This window comes from Orcinus orca, chromosome 15, assembly GCF_937001465.1.
Source record: "Orcinus orca chromosome 15, mOrcOrc1.1, whole genome shotgun sequence".
In the NCBI taxonomy this organism is placed as follows: Eukaryota; Metazoa; Chordata; class Mammalia; order Artiodactyla; family Delphinidae; genus Orcinus; species Orcinus orca.
In genome coordinates, this window is record NC_064573.1 from 57,912,912 (window position 1) to 57,926,920 (window position 14,009).

General features: G+C 38.6%; 2 protein-coding genes across 3 annotated transcripts in view; one reads left to right on the top strand and one right to left on the bottom strand.

Annotated features, from left to right (window-relative positions):
* Positions 1 to 14,009, top strand: part of LOC117203710 (collagen alpha-1(XII) chain-like) — a 79,259-nt gene that overhangs the window by 52,399 nt on the left and 12,851 nt on the right. The gene's annotated exons all lie outside the window — the stretch shown is intronic.
* Positions 1 to 14,009, bottom strand: part of LAMA1 (laminin subunit alpha 1) — a 165,748-nt gene that overhangs the window by 21,839 nt on the left and 129,900 nt on the right. The window contains exons 49-55 of the mRNA XM_033439381.2: positions 12,348 to 12,498; positions 11,557 to 11,701; positions 10,929 to 11,070; positions 8,453 to 8,567; positions 8,087 to 8,257; positions 5,009 to 5,160; positions 4,127 to 4,312 (exon numbers count right to left, since the gene is read on the bottom strand). Coding sequence (XP_033295272.1) covers positions 4,127 to 4,312; positions 5,009 to 5,160; positions 8,087 to 8,257; positions 8,453 to 8,567; positions 10,929 to 11,070; positions 11,557 to 11,701; positions 12,348 to 12,498 — 1,062 coding nt within the window. The remainder of the gene's footprint in view (positions 1 to 4,126; positions 4,313 to 5,008; positions 5,161 to 8,086; positions 8,258 to 8,452; positions 8,568 to 10,928; positions 11,071 to 11,556; positions 11,702 to 12,347; positions 12,499 to 14,009) is intronic.

The window sequence follows — 14,009 nt, forward strand, 5'->3', positions numbered from 1 at the left end:
CAATCCAAGAAGAAGATGTAACAATTGTAAATATTTATGCACCCAACATAGGAGCACCTCAATACATACGGCAAATACTAACAGCCATAAAAGGGGAAATCGACAGTAACACATTCATAGTAGGGGACTTTAACACCCCACTTTCACCAATGGACAGATGATCCAAAATGAAAATAAATAAGGAAACACAAGCTTTAAATGATACATTAAACAAGATGGACTTAACTGATATTTATAGGACATTCCATCCAAAAGCAACAGAATACACATTTTTTTCTAGCGCTCATGGAACACTCTCCAGGATAGATCATATCTTGGGTCACAAATCAAGCCTTGGTAAATTTAAGAAAATTGAAATCGTATCAAGTATCTTTTCTGACTACAATGCTATGAGACTAGATATCAATTACAGGAAAAAAATCTGTAAAAAAATACAGACACATGGAGGCTAAACAATACACTACTAAATAACCAAGAGATCACTGAAGAGATCAAAGAGGAAATCAAAAAATACCTAGAAATAAATGACAGTGAAAACATGACAACCCAAAACCTATGGCATGCAGCAAAAGCAGTTCTAAGGGGGAAGTTTACAGTAATACAACCCTACCTCAAGAAACAAGAAACATCTCAAATAAACAACCTAACCTTACACCTAAAGCAATTAGAGAAAGAAGAACAAAAAAACCCCAAAGTTAGCAGAAGGAAAGAAATCATAAAGATCAGAAATAAATGAGAAAGGAATGAAGGAAACAATTGCAAAGATCAATAAAACTAAAAGCTGGTTCTTTGAGAAGATAAAAAAAATTGAAAAACCATTAGTGAGATTCATCAAGAAAAAAAGGGAGAAGATTCAAATCAATAGAATTAGAAATGAAAAAGAAGAAGTAACGACTGACACTGCAGAAATACAAAAGATCATGAGAGATTACTACAAGCAACTCTATGCCGATACAATGGACAACCTGGAAGAAATGGACAAATTGTTAGAAAAGCACAAACTTCTGAGACTGAATCAGGAAGAAATAGAAAATATAAACAGACCAATCACAAGCACTGAAATTGAGACTGTGATTAAAAATCTTCCAACAAACAAAAGCCCAGGACCAGATGGCTTCACAGGCGAATTCTATCAAACATTTAGAGAAGAGCTAACACCTCTCCTTCTCAAACTCTTCCAAAATATACCAGAGGAAGGAACACTCACAGACTCATTCTACAAGGCCACCATCACCCTGATACCAAAACCAGACAAAGATGTTACAAAAAAAGAAAACTACAGGCCAATATCACTGATGAACAAAGATGCAAAAATCCTCAACAAAATACTAGCAAACAGAATCCAACAGAGCACATTAAAAGGATCATACACCATGATTAAGTGGGGTTTATCCCAGGAAGGCAGGGATTCTTCAATATATGCAAATCAATGTGATAAACCATATTAACAAATTGAAGGAGAAAAACCATATGATCTCAATAGATGCAGAGAAAGCTTTCGACAAAATTCAACACCCATTTATGATAAAAACCCTCCAGGAAGTAGGCATTGAGGGAACTTACCTCAACATAATAAAGGCCATATATGACAAACCCACAGCCAACATTGTTCTCAATGGTGAAAAACTGAAAGCATTTCCTTTAAGATCGGGAACAAGACAAGGATGTCCACTCTCACTATTATTATTCAACATAGTTTTGGCAGTTTTAGCCACAGAAATCAGAGAAGAAAAACAAATAAAAGGAATCCAAATTGGAAAAGAAGAAGTAAAGCTGTCACTGTTTGCAGTGACATAGAGAATCCCAAAGATGCTACCAGAAAACTATTAGAGCTAATCAATGAATTTGCTAAAGTACTAGGATACAAAATTAATGCACAGAACTAGCATTCCTATACACTATTGATGAAAAATCTGAAAGAGAAATTAAGGAAACACTCCCATTTACCACTGCAACAAAAAGAATAAAATACCTAGGAATAAACCTACCTAAGGAGACGAAAGACCTGTATGCAGAAAACTATAAGACACTGATGAAGAAATTAAAGATGATACAAACAGATGGAGAGATATACCATGTTCTTGGATTGGTAGAATCAACATTGTGAAAATGACTCTACTACCCAAAGCAATCTACAGATTCAATGCAATCCCCATCAAACTACCAATGGCATTTTTCACAGAACTAGAACAAAAAATTTCACAATTTGTATGGAAACACAAAAGACCCCGAATAGCCAAAGCAATCTTGAGAAAGAAAAATGGAGCTGGAGGAATCAGGCTCCCTGACTTCAGAGTATACTACAAAGCTACAGTAATCAAGACAGTATGGTACTGGCACAAAAACAGAAATATAGATCAATGGAACAGGATAGAAAGCACAGAGATAAACCCATGCACCTATGGTCACTTTATCTTTGATAAAGGAGGCAAGAATATACAATGGAGAAAAGACAGCCTCTTCAATAAGTGGTGCTGGGAAAACTGGACAGCTACATGTAAAAGAATGAAATTAGAACACTCCCTAACACCATACACAAAAATAAACTCAAAATCGATTATAGACCTAAATGTAAGGCCAGACACTATAAAACCCTTAGAGGAAAACATAGGCATAACACTCTATGACATAAATCACAGCAAGATCCTTTTTGACCCACCTCCTAGAGAAAAGGAAATAAAAACAAAAATAAACAAATGGGACCTAGTGAAACTTAAGAGCTTTTGCACAGCAGAGGCAAACATAAACAAGATGAAAAGACAACTCTCAGAATGGGAGAAAATATTTTCAAATGAAGCAACTGACAAAGGATTAATCTCCAAAATTTACAAGCAGTACATGCAGCTCAATATCAAAAAAACAAACAACCCAATCCAAAAATGGGCAGAAGACCTAAGTAGACACTTTTCCAAAGAAGATATACAGATTGCCAACAAACACATGAAAGGATGCTCAACATCACTAATCATTAGAGAAATGCAAATCAAAACTACAATGAGGTCACACAAGTCAGAATGGCCATCATCAAAAAATGTACAAACAGTAAATGTTGGAGAGGGTGTGGAGAAAAGGGAACCCTCTTGCACTGTTGGTGGGAATGTAAACTGATACAGCCACTATGGAGAATAGTATGGAGGTTCCTTAAAAAACTAAAAATAAAACTACCATATGACCCAGCAATCCCACTACTGGGCATATATCCTGAGAAAACCGTAATTCAAAAAGAGTCATGTACCCCAATGTTCATTGCAGCACTATTTACAATAGCCAGGACATGGAAGCAACCGAAGTGTCCACTGACAGGTGAATGGATAAAGAAGATGTGGCACATATATACAATGGAATATTACTCAGCCATAAAAAGATACGAAATTGAGCTATTTGTAGTGAGGTGGATGGACCCAGAGTCTGTCATACAGCGTGAAGTCAGAAAGAGAAAAACAAATATCATATGCTAACACATAATATGGAATCTTAAAAAAAAATTGGTTCTGAAGAACCTAGGGGCAGGACAGCAATAAACACACAGACGTAGAGAATGGACTTGAGGACATGGGGAGGGGGAAGGGTAAGCTGTGACAAAGTGAGAGAGTGGCATGGACATATATACACTACCAAATGTAAAACAGATAGCTAGTGGGAAGCAGTCACATAGCACAGGGAGATCAGCTTGGTGCTTTGTGACCACCTAGAGGGGTGGGATAGGGAGGATGGGAGGGGGATGCAAGAGGGTGGAGATATGGGGATATATGTATATGTATAGCTGATTCACTTTGTTATAAAGCAGAAACTAACAAACCATTGTAAAGCAATTATACTCCAATAAAGATACTAAAAAAAAGCGCATGCCAAAATGTATTTGACCTCTGCTGTGTGTTGACAGTACTATGGAACTAATGTTTAGTGGTTCTTTTTTTCTCATGCATGATGACCAGATTTTTCCATCATTCTAGTCTAATAAAGCCATTTGGCGGAGTTTATAGAACACGGGATTCACTTGTTATTCGGGAACTTGTAGAATTTGGGGCCATCTCAAACAGCAAAATTACGTTGTAGGTTAGTGTCAGTGCTGGGCATTAAAAGATCAGGAAGTGCAAAATCATGCTGAGAGCACAGTCACACTTACTCCATGTTAAAGATCAGGTTTTGGATACAGCCATGGAATGAGCTTCTCATCTTGAGCATGGGTGTCCCCTCGCCCTCTGGAACACCACCTATGTACAGGTTGGACACACTTATTGTCCTGCTTTCTGCTGATGGGCCCAGCTTCATTTCCACAGGAGCTGTCTCATCCAGTTGGACAGTGATAATTCTAAAAGGTTAAAGGAGAAAATAAAGGTTTTCAAATATAATGAAACATAACTGTCCATTTTAATATCTAATTCCAGCAAGTTCTTACTGAATTATAAAAGTGCCTTGAAGATACATTTTAACATGACATTTAACATGTGTGTGAATAAAAAAGTGAATCTTGAATAATAAAACTTACAGGTAAACGTTCTCCAAAAATGAATGGAATGTGATTAAATATTATTCAGTTCAATTGCTTTTTGGAGAGAATCTTTTACTTCTTTACCTGTGACAAAATGTGCAGTGTTTTTTTTAAAACTTTTGGTCTACAGTTTTGGAGAGAAATTATATAGAAATGTTGATATGACACTGTTTACTATTTCACTGTTTACATTTTACTATTTACTATTTGCTATTTTACCATTCACTATTAGAATTTACTAATACTGTAACACTATTTGACACAGAATTATTCCAGTGTAAAGAAACTTTATGCCGGGTCCCAGAAAAGGGCAGGTTTAAGGATGTTCAATTATGAAAATTCTGCAAATATCTTATTACAAAGCAGATCAAATTGTTTTCCAAAGAGGTATTCTATCAAGCTTCTAGAATTATTTTGGAATTATAAAGACTCTGAATGACATCATACTAATTATCCCAATCATTTCACTGCATACAGGCCTCCTACTGGGGAGCCTTCGTAAGGTGACGCAAATACCTCCCGGTCCTTATCAAGGAGATGGAATGCTCTTGACCGTCACCATATGTGCCCGTGGGAGCATGCAGGAGAGCTCTTCTCAGGCTGGTTCCATCCCCAGGATTAACATGCACTTCGATGTGGCCTTCAATTAGCATGATGGAAAAGAAGGGCTGGGAAGGTCACACAGAGAATTCCCAAAGAAAAGACATTACTATAGGATTTAAAGAATTATCATCTTATGAAGGTAATGTGGGAGTATTGGCACCAAGGAAGCAGTTCCTTAAGAATATCACCATCTAACAACTATTTTATACTTTGTATATTGCTTTCTAACCTCTGCTGACATAATTTACATTCTGTATTATGCTATTATCACTAACCATATCAAAGATTTCCATTTCTACAGTCTTCATACTTATTATTTATTGCTACATTATGTACTAACAAACAGTTACATTGTAAGTCATTGATCTGTTTCTCCCTTTCCCATTTTATTGAGATATAATTGACATATACCATTGTGTTAGTCTTAGGTATACAACAGAACCATTGGATATTTGAATATACTGTAAATGATCACCTCATATAGTTACAAAATTTGTTCTTGTAGTGAGAACTTTTTAAGATCTACTCTTAGCAACTTTCAACTTAGCAATATGATATTGTCACTATAGTCACCATGCTGTACATCACATCCCCAGAACTTATCTTACAACTTGAAGTTTGTACCTTTGACCCCCTTCACCCACTTCTCTCCTGCCCCTACCTCTGGTAACCACTAATCTGTTCTGTCTCTATGAGTTTTTTTTAAGATTCCACATATAAGTGAGATCATACAGTATTTGTCTTTCTCTCTTTGACCTATTTCATTTAACGTAATGCCCTCAAGGTTCATGCATGTTGTTTTCAATGGTAGGATTTCCTCCTATTTTATGGCTGAATAATATTCCACTGTATAAATAAATAAATAGATATTGATAATATGTATACATATACACACACCACGTCTTTATCCATTCGTCTGATAGACACTCAGTTTGTTTCCATGTCTTGACTACAGTAAATAATGTTGCAATGAACAAGAGGATATAGATATCTCTTCAAGGTAGTGATTTCATTTCCTTCAAATATATACCCAGAAGTGGAATTGCTGGATCATATGGGAGTTTGATTTTTAATTTTTTGAGAAAGCCCCATACTGTTTTCCATAGTGGCTGTACCAATATATTATACATTCCCACTAGCAGTGCACAAGGGTTCCCTTTTTTCCACATCCTCACCAGCACTTGTTATCTCTTTTCTTTTTTTTGTTTTTGCGGTACGCGGGCCTCTCACTGTTGTGGCCTCTCCCGTTGCGGAGCACAGGCTCCGGACATGCAGGCTCAGTGGCCATGGCTCACGGGCCCAGCCGCTCCGTGGCATGTGGGATCTTCCCGGACCGGGGCACAAACCCGTGTCCCCTGCATTGGCAGGCGGACTCTCAACCACTGCGCCACCAGGGAAGCCCATCTCTTATCTTTTTTGATGGTTGCCATTCTCAGAGGTGTGAGATGAAATCTCAGTGGGATCTATTCCTTTTTTAAAAATGTAGGTAGTTTCTAACTTTTTATTACCATACGTAATGAACATTTAACTGTTTTTTTTTTTGCCTGTGAAATTTTTCTAAGATTTCTAAAGGTGGGATTAAAGAGTTGAAGGTTTGAAAATGTTTAAAGCTCTTAACACTCTTTTGCCACAATGAGAGAGGTCCACCAGCAGAACTGGAATGGGAGTGTTTCACAAGGTCTTGCCAGCACTGGATGACACCGTTCCTTTTTGCTGACTTAGTAGCAAACTTTGATTTATAAGAGGTCCTATTAAGATTGGTGGAGAAAAACAGTTTGATAGTTCCTCAAGAAGTTAAACATAGAATTCCCATATGACCCAGCAATTCCACCCATAGGTATATACCCAAAAGAATTGAAAACAGGTACTCTAACAAATACTTGTATGCAGATGTTCGTAGCAGCATTATTCACAATAGTCAAAAGGTAGAAACAACCCCAAACGTCCATCAAGGAACTAATAAATTATGCTCTGTATACAGTGGGATACCATTCAGCCATGAAAAAGAAGGACGTGCTGATACATGCTACAATGTGGATGGACCTCGAAAGCATGCTAAGTAAAAGACAGAATATCACTCATATGAGTCCACTTATATGAAATATACAGAATAGGTAAATTCATTCCTAGATAAAGAAGACTGGTGGTTACCAGGGTTCGGGGAGGGGGTGAATGGGGAGTGACTGCTTAACAGGCATAGGCTTCTCTTTTGGGTGATGAAGATGTTTTGGAACTTGATAGAGAAAGTGGCCTCACAACATTATGAAAGCACTAAGTGCCACTAACTGTTTCACCTAAAAATGGTTACTTTTATTTTATGTAAATTTCATCTCAACTTAAAAAAAGGAAAAAAGATTGGCGGAGCCCATAAACCAATCTGTCCTTGTCAGACCTTCACTCAGTGTCTTGTGAGGTATCTGGGGTCTACAGACTGGTGTTCCAGGTCAGGCTCTGAAATAACGGGTGTGTGATCTTGTGCAGGTTAGCCAGGCTCTCTGAATCCATTTCTCCCTCAGCAAAATACAGGAAGCAGCATTCACCCTGAAGTGTGGCTGTAATAATTATACAGCAATGTCTATAAAATACCTTGCACAGTAGAGAACAGTACTCTGAATTGTAGCTGCATGGCTTCTACTTCATTAATACAATACATTAGTATTCTGTGAATCTCTTCAAATTACATAATATATAAAGTTCAAGCAGAGGAAAGGTAAATATCACCTATCCTATAAGAATCCTAGGTAGACAGCAAGGATCTTTCTTCTCAATGGCTAAACAAGGAAGATGGATTATGCAACACAAAGAGACCGCTGATTCGTAAGGGAAAGACATTCAGCAATAATCACTTTTGCTTATTAAAAACGCACACCCATTAACAACCAGGCACACATGTTGTAGAATACATGTTATGACTAAGTCATCTTCCATCCAGTGTTTCCTGAAGTCATTTCCTTCCTGAGCTCCTGGCTTGAGAGCCTTTGAGCCACTCACCTTGTGGGCCTGCCGGTGACCTTGCTTCTCCCCATGCTGGCCCAGGGCAGCCAGGATGATGCCGCTGCTGTTCCTGGTGGCAAATGTTGCCAACAATTCCGAATCTGGTGACAAGGACTTGGGTGGCAATTCAACGTAGCCGCCTCTCAAGAAGCTAACGCTTCGGACAGGCTGGTCACAAAGGAGAGGAGAAAGCACCGTGAGGCCCACCCGCATGCTGAACCTCCCACCCTGGAGGCTGCTGCCGTTTTCCCCACCACCTCTTTTCTGTTCACACCCCTGGTTTAGATCCTGTTGCCTTATTATGTTAGTAAATCAGTGGGCATTTATAGAAACTCATCCCAATATTAATAAAACACTTCCCACCTCCAGTATACAGCCTTTTCTCACTCCGTAGGAATTTCTGAGTAAATCAAAGGTCGATCTAGATATTTCCAGGTTTTTGATACAGCCCACGTAGCTTTTGCTGGTGACACCTTTCCTGTAGGGAAGGGCAAGAGAACAACAGCAACAAAATTGGATTTTATAACTCCAGTTTTGAAAGAAGAAATAAAAATGGACCTACAAATAAGAAAGATCTCTTTCCTTGTGTCATTCTCATAAATGTCTAGGTCTCCCTCTAACAAGACTACTGATGGTGAGAATTCAGGTCAAACATGTACTCTCCTTAGGACTAAAGAAAGGGATTGAATTTATGAGGCTGATTACCTAGATGGCTACCTAGATAAAAGCATGCTTAATATTTTAAGGGAAACTATTATAGTCAGTACCATTTAGATATACTCACTAAAACAGAGGCTAATTATAAGAGAGACAGTGCACTGCCATAAGGAAATTATAGCACTTAGATTTCAATTCAGTCTCCGTGTAGAGCAAACATTCACCTCCCACGGGGGCAAGTGTGGGCAATGTGATTTCCCAGGATCTCGGTTAGAGACAGCATCGGCTCTTGTCCATACCACATATTCATGAACTTCCTCCTGAAGGAAATAACTGCATTTGGTGAAGTCTGGGATTATCCAGAACCCTTATTTCTTTGATACTAAGCCAATTCCATATTTTTATTAACAGAAATCGCCACTCTGCTGGGTGAGGTGAGCTTCAGTGTACTCAGGCTAACATTTCCAAATGATGGAGACTACTGAACATCTCCCAGTTACACCCTGAAGCATCAGCTAGTGACAGGAGAACTGTGCAGGAACATGGCTTCTTGCTACATGTCATATCTCACTTTTTCTCTGTGCTATGCAATGAGCTGTCGGCCATTAAGAAACCACATGATTTAGGGCAAATTTCAACCTTTCCAAATCTCAGTTTCTTCCATTGTAAATGAGGAGACTGGCCCCGATGATACCCGAGACCCATCTATCATGAAAGTCTGTGATTTGAGATGTCTTCCTAGTAAAGGGACTCTGTCCTTTTCTCCAGGGTCTGTGCTGTGTACCATTTAGGTAAAGAACAAATGAATTACAACACAGCTTGTAACCTCAGAAACATCCCCAATGCCACTGTGTTAGGAATGACATCTGTAATCAGGGATTAAGGGAGAGGCTTCCAGTCCTGGCTCTGCCTTGGCAGAGGGGTAAGACCTGGGACAAGCGACCAACTCCGCTGAAGTTTTGGGACATTTATTTCCAAGACCCTGAAGGTGGGTGACTGTGGTTGTAAACTATGTTCCTTGGAACTTTCACACATTTCTGGCAGAGAAGGGGGTGTGTCAGGAAGTGGATTCTGGGCTGCTCAACCCATAGCAACTGGAGTGGCTGCACTTCTGTATAAGAACCCGGCTTGAAGATGAGGTACTGCTACAAATATACATTTGAAAACCACGGGGCTGAGTGACTCGGTTTGGACATTTGGTGATTCCACTCCCTGGAAGCTAGGCTGCCTTGACTGTTGGCCGTATATGCCTTTTTTATAATGGTGTGAAACTTAGAGCTTACTTTGTCCCCAGTCCAAAATTACAAAACTGAGGACAGTAAACTACAGAAAGTTTATGAAATTATTAAAGTCACAAAGCTAAACAAGAACAAGAATCAGTGCATCTCTCCTCTGCTACCTTTAATCCAACTTGCTGATGCTGGTCTTTAAACTTTCACATACATTATTCATTCTAATCACCAAAAGGGGAATCCAGATAAGTCTGCAGAAAGCATGATTCCTTTCTTTTTGTCACCAAAAAGATTCTACCACTCTAGAATGTCTGGACAGGAGAGTGACGTGTGATGGAAAGTGGGTCTCCAAATATTGCACAGTAACAATTTTTAGATGTTTTATAGGCAATAAACAGAAAATCATAAGTTCCATTGCAGAAGGCTTTCTTTACTTCCCAATTATATGGCATACTAATCAAAACAGAACATTATAGGTTAAATGGTGTTTCCCCACCCCAACCAAAAGATTTTGAAATCCTAACCCCCAGTACCTGTGAATGTGACCTTATTTGAAAATAGGGTCTTTACAGCTGTAATCAAGTTAAGGTGAGGTCAGTACGGTAGGTCCTAATCCAGTATGACTGGTATCTTTATAAAAAGGGGAAATTTGGACACTGAGAGACACACACAGAGGGAAGACAGCGTGTCCACACAGATAAAGAATGCCACCTACAAGCTGAGCAATGCCTGAAGCTACCAGAAGCTCAGAGAGAAGCATGGAACAGATTCTTTCTCACAATCCTCAGAAGGAAGTGGCCCTGCTGACACCTGATTTTGGAACTGTAGCCTCCAGAACTGTGAGAGAACACATTTCTGTTGTTTAGGCTGCCCAGTCTGTGGAACTTTGTTACGGAAACTAAGGCAGTTGGTAATTAGGGACATGAAAATTCTGCAATGTGATATCATACCTTACAACTCTTGACCTAGGTAATCCACCCACATAAATTGGATCCTTATCTAGACGATTGAGGTCAGAAGATGCTCCTGGAGTTTCCCCTTGCTTGGTTTCTTTGTAGCTGGTGTTATATGCATCAATAACTGCTAGGAGTCCTAGAGAAGATCAAGAGGAATAGACAAGAAAATGAGTCATTTTCTACAATAAAGTAAACACAGACGTCTAACAAACGTCATTTACAAAGACATATTCTTTTACATTCTGCAAATTTGACCAGGGGATGTTCTTGACTGTTAAAAGACAAATGAAAACCCTCTTTACAAAAGTCAATAAATCCAGAATATACATGCTAAATGGTAGCAGTATGTGTGTCAAAGAAAACAGAATCAATTTTATCCTTGACTCCAATTCAGCATTTAACGTTAAATAATGCATTTGGAAACCATAGACAGAGAATTAGAATATTCCTCCAGCAAAATGTGAATCCTGGTGCTCAGTATTCCAAAGAAAACAATGGCTTTTGATTAGAATATCATTTAAGCATACCTAGAAAGCTAAAGTAAAAAAAGACTGCTGACCTTGGAAAGATTTCTATTCCTATGAGGGCGACCGGCATTCCGTCCGTCTACCTGTGCGTTTACCTTGCTTTCTGTTTCGCTGGAAGGCAATTTTGTACCAGGTTCCATTATTATAGCGTCTGTCAGTAGTAAGAGCAAGAGGCCCAGAACCCAGGTCAACTGTAACTCTAACTCTGCCGTCGACCAAGTCGATGGATAAAAAGTCTTTCTGTAATAAAGAAAAGTTACCCAAGCCTCCATTATTATCACAATATTTCCTTTCTCTTCAAGTCAGGGATGGCGGAAACCTCCTACAGTCAAACTAAGAAAACAGGATCTGGCCCAACAGTCCAAAATTAAAAGTGTCCACAAAGGCTTTCTAGAATAATATACAGACATATGTCAGATAAACTCATGGTCATCAAAATCTACAATGCAGGAAGAGAAGTGGAATCTCTATTTTTTTCATTTAGATTGACAACTGGGCCAATCCTAAAAATAAAACTAGAAGATTGAGAAAAATCAGCAGCACTTAAGATAAAAATAAGAACATGAACTTCCTGCAATGGAATTCAAATAAGGTGGTCAGAGTGAGTAAAACAAGACGTCTTATTCAAGCTCAAAATTTAATAATAAATGTTCAACTGATATTTATAATGATAGGAAGCTATTTTCTACTTGATATGCTTCTATATTTTCCAAACATTCTTCAGTAATTTTGTACTGACAAATCATTTAAAAAGGGGGACTGATATGGCATATATACGTATATATTATCCTAGCATGTGCTCATAAAACAATCATCAAACATAAATATCCTCATAGCAATCCAACTGTATACACACAGTAGGGTGCAGGGCCCCACAGACTCTTACGGTGCCATTTGAAGCCAGGTAGAGAAGCAGCCCATTAGGTGAAAAGGTACTAAAAAGCATAATTATCTGCGTCACAGTAGCCCGGAGCATCTTCTCCACGACAGAATACCCACTCCCATCAAAATGGAAGGAAGCACCTTCATTTTGGGGGCTGCAAGGACAGAAGGTGAAATACAATCCGTTCTTAGGAAGGCAGTTAAATAGAATACATGATACTTCTACTGAGTTCTTCCTCACAAAAGTCGTGATAGAGCATTTATTTCCATAATTTGATAACAAGTGTAAGTCATAGTATCTTAAAATATGCTCCCCATGAGATCATGCGAGACAAGCACCCAGTTGCCTTGTAAGGAAATGAAAGTTAACATGGGCAGTGTTCACTGTAGTAAAAAGAAATTCCCTCAAAGGATGGATTACTGCTATAAATAGTTCTACTTAGTGACTAGATTTTCATTTGTTCTAATTCTCTTAATGTGACTTTGATGTCCCTTAATGTCTAGTTTCCTTTAATGTCCTTTCTTAATTCCAGCACTTTCAGAATAAATTTTTTACTGGCATGTATCACCTTATGCTCGTTTTTAACTAATTCAACTAAACTGGACTAATGATGGAAAACAAATATGCACCAATGTGCCAAAAGGATCAGTTTGCAAAAATATCATTGACAAAAAAGAATCTCAAAAATCTGCAGGATAAGCTTACAGCAGTTATATACCATGGGCCCCAGCACTTCTTAGGTAAGTGTTTTCCAGTTTTCCCAACGTCTCAAAAAGCTGACTTGATTCACTCTTCAGGTACAAAGTACTTAGAACATATTCTTATGTTCAAAAAGTACTTTTCTGGAATGTCATAGGGCTTGAAAGTGAATTAGATTAGGGTGTTTTGGGGTAAGAATTTGCATTTTTCCCAGCTGAAGGTGCAATAACCACTCTGTGTCACATCTCCAAGCAGGAACAGAATAACCCAACAGTGAAATTGTTTCCATTAACAAAACAAAATGTAGCAGTGCTTTGTAAAACCTGAGGTTTCAAATTTATAGCTTTCTACAGTCCTGCTTTTTCTAAAAATTTCTGTCTTGAGATCTCTTATAAGGAAGTATAACTTTAAGGAAATGCACTCTGCATAAACAAACTGTGGCCTAATTCTCAATTATTTAATCCTTAAAACTTTGGCCTCCTAGAAGCATGTCCCATTGCTTTATCTTTTGGCAACCGGTTTCATGTAGCTAAGGACACACACTCCAGAACCAGATTGCTAGGGTTCAAATCCCAGCTCCCCAACTTACTAGCTGTGTAACCTCAGAGAAGTTACCTAACCCCTCTGTGTCTCATTTCCTTCATTTGTAAAACAGGGGTAACACTAGAACCTCTCTGGAAGAGCTATACATGATTTAATACATGTAAAGTTCTTTAAACGGTGCCTGGTACATAGCAAATGTTCACTCTGGTTTAGCTCTGAGAATTGTACTGTGTTCAGAGGTCCTAGTGGGGTCCCATTTTGCCTATTAAAAGCTGAACCTCAAAGATTAAGTTCTTGCCCAAGAACACACACAAGAAAATGCAAAGCCAGGTTTCAAACGAAATTCCAGAAATCCGTCTGCCCTCTCCCTCCCCAGAACTCAGGAGTTCCCTGTTCTCAGGAAGGTTGAGTCTTTGCTTCTGG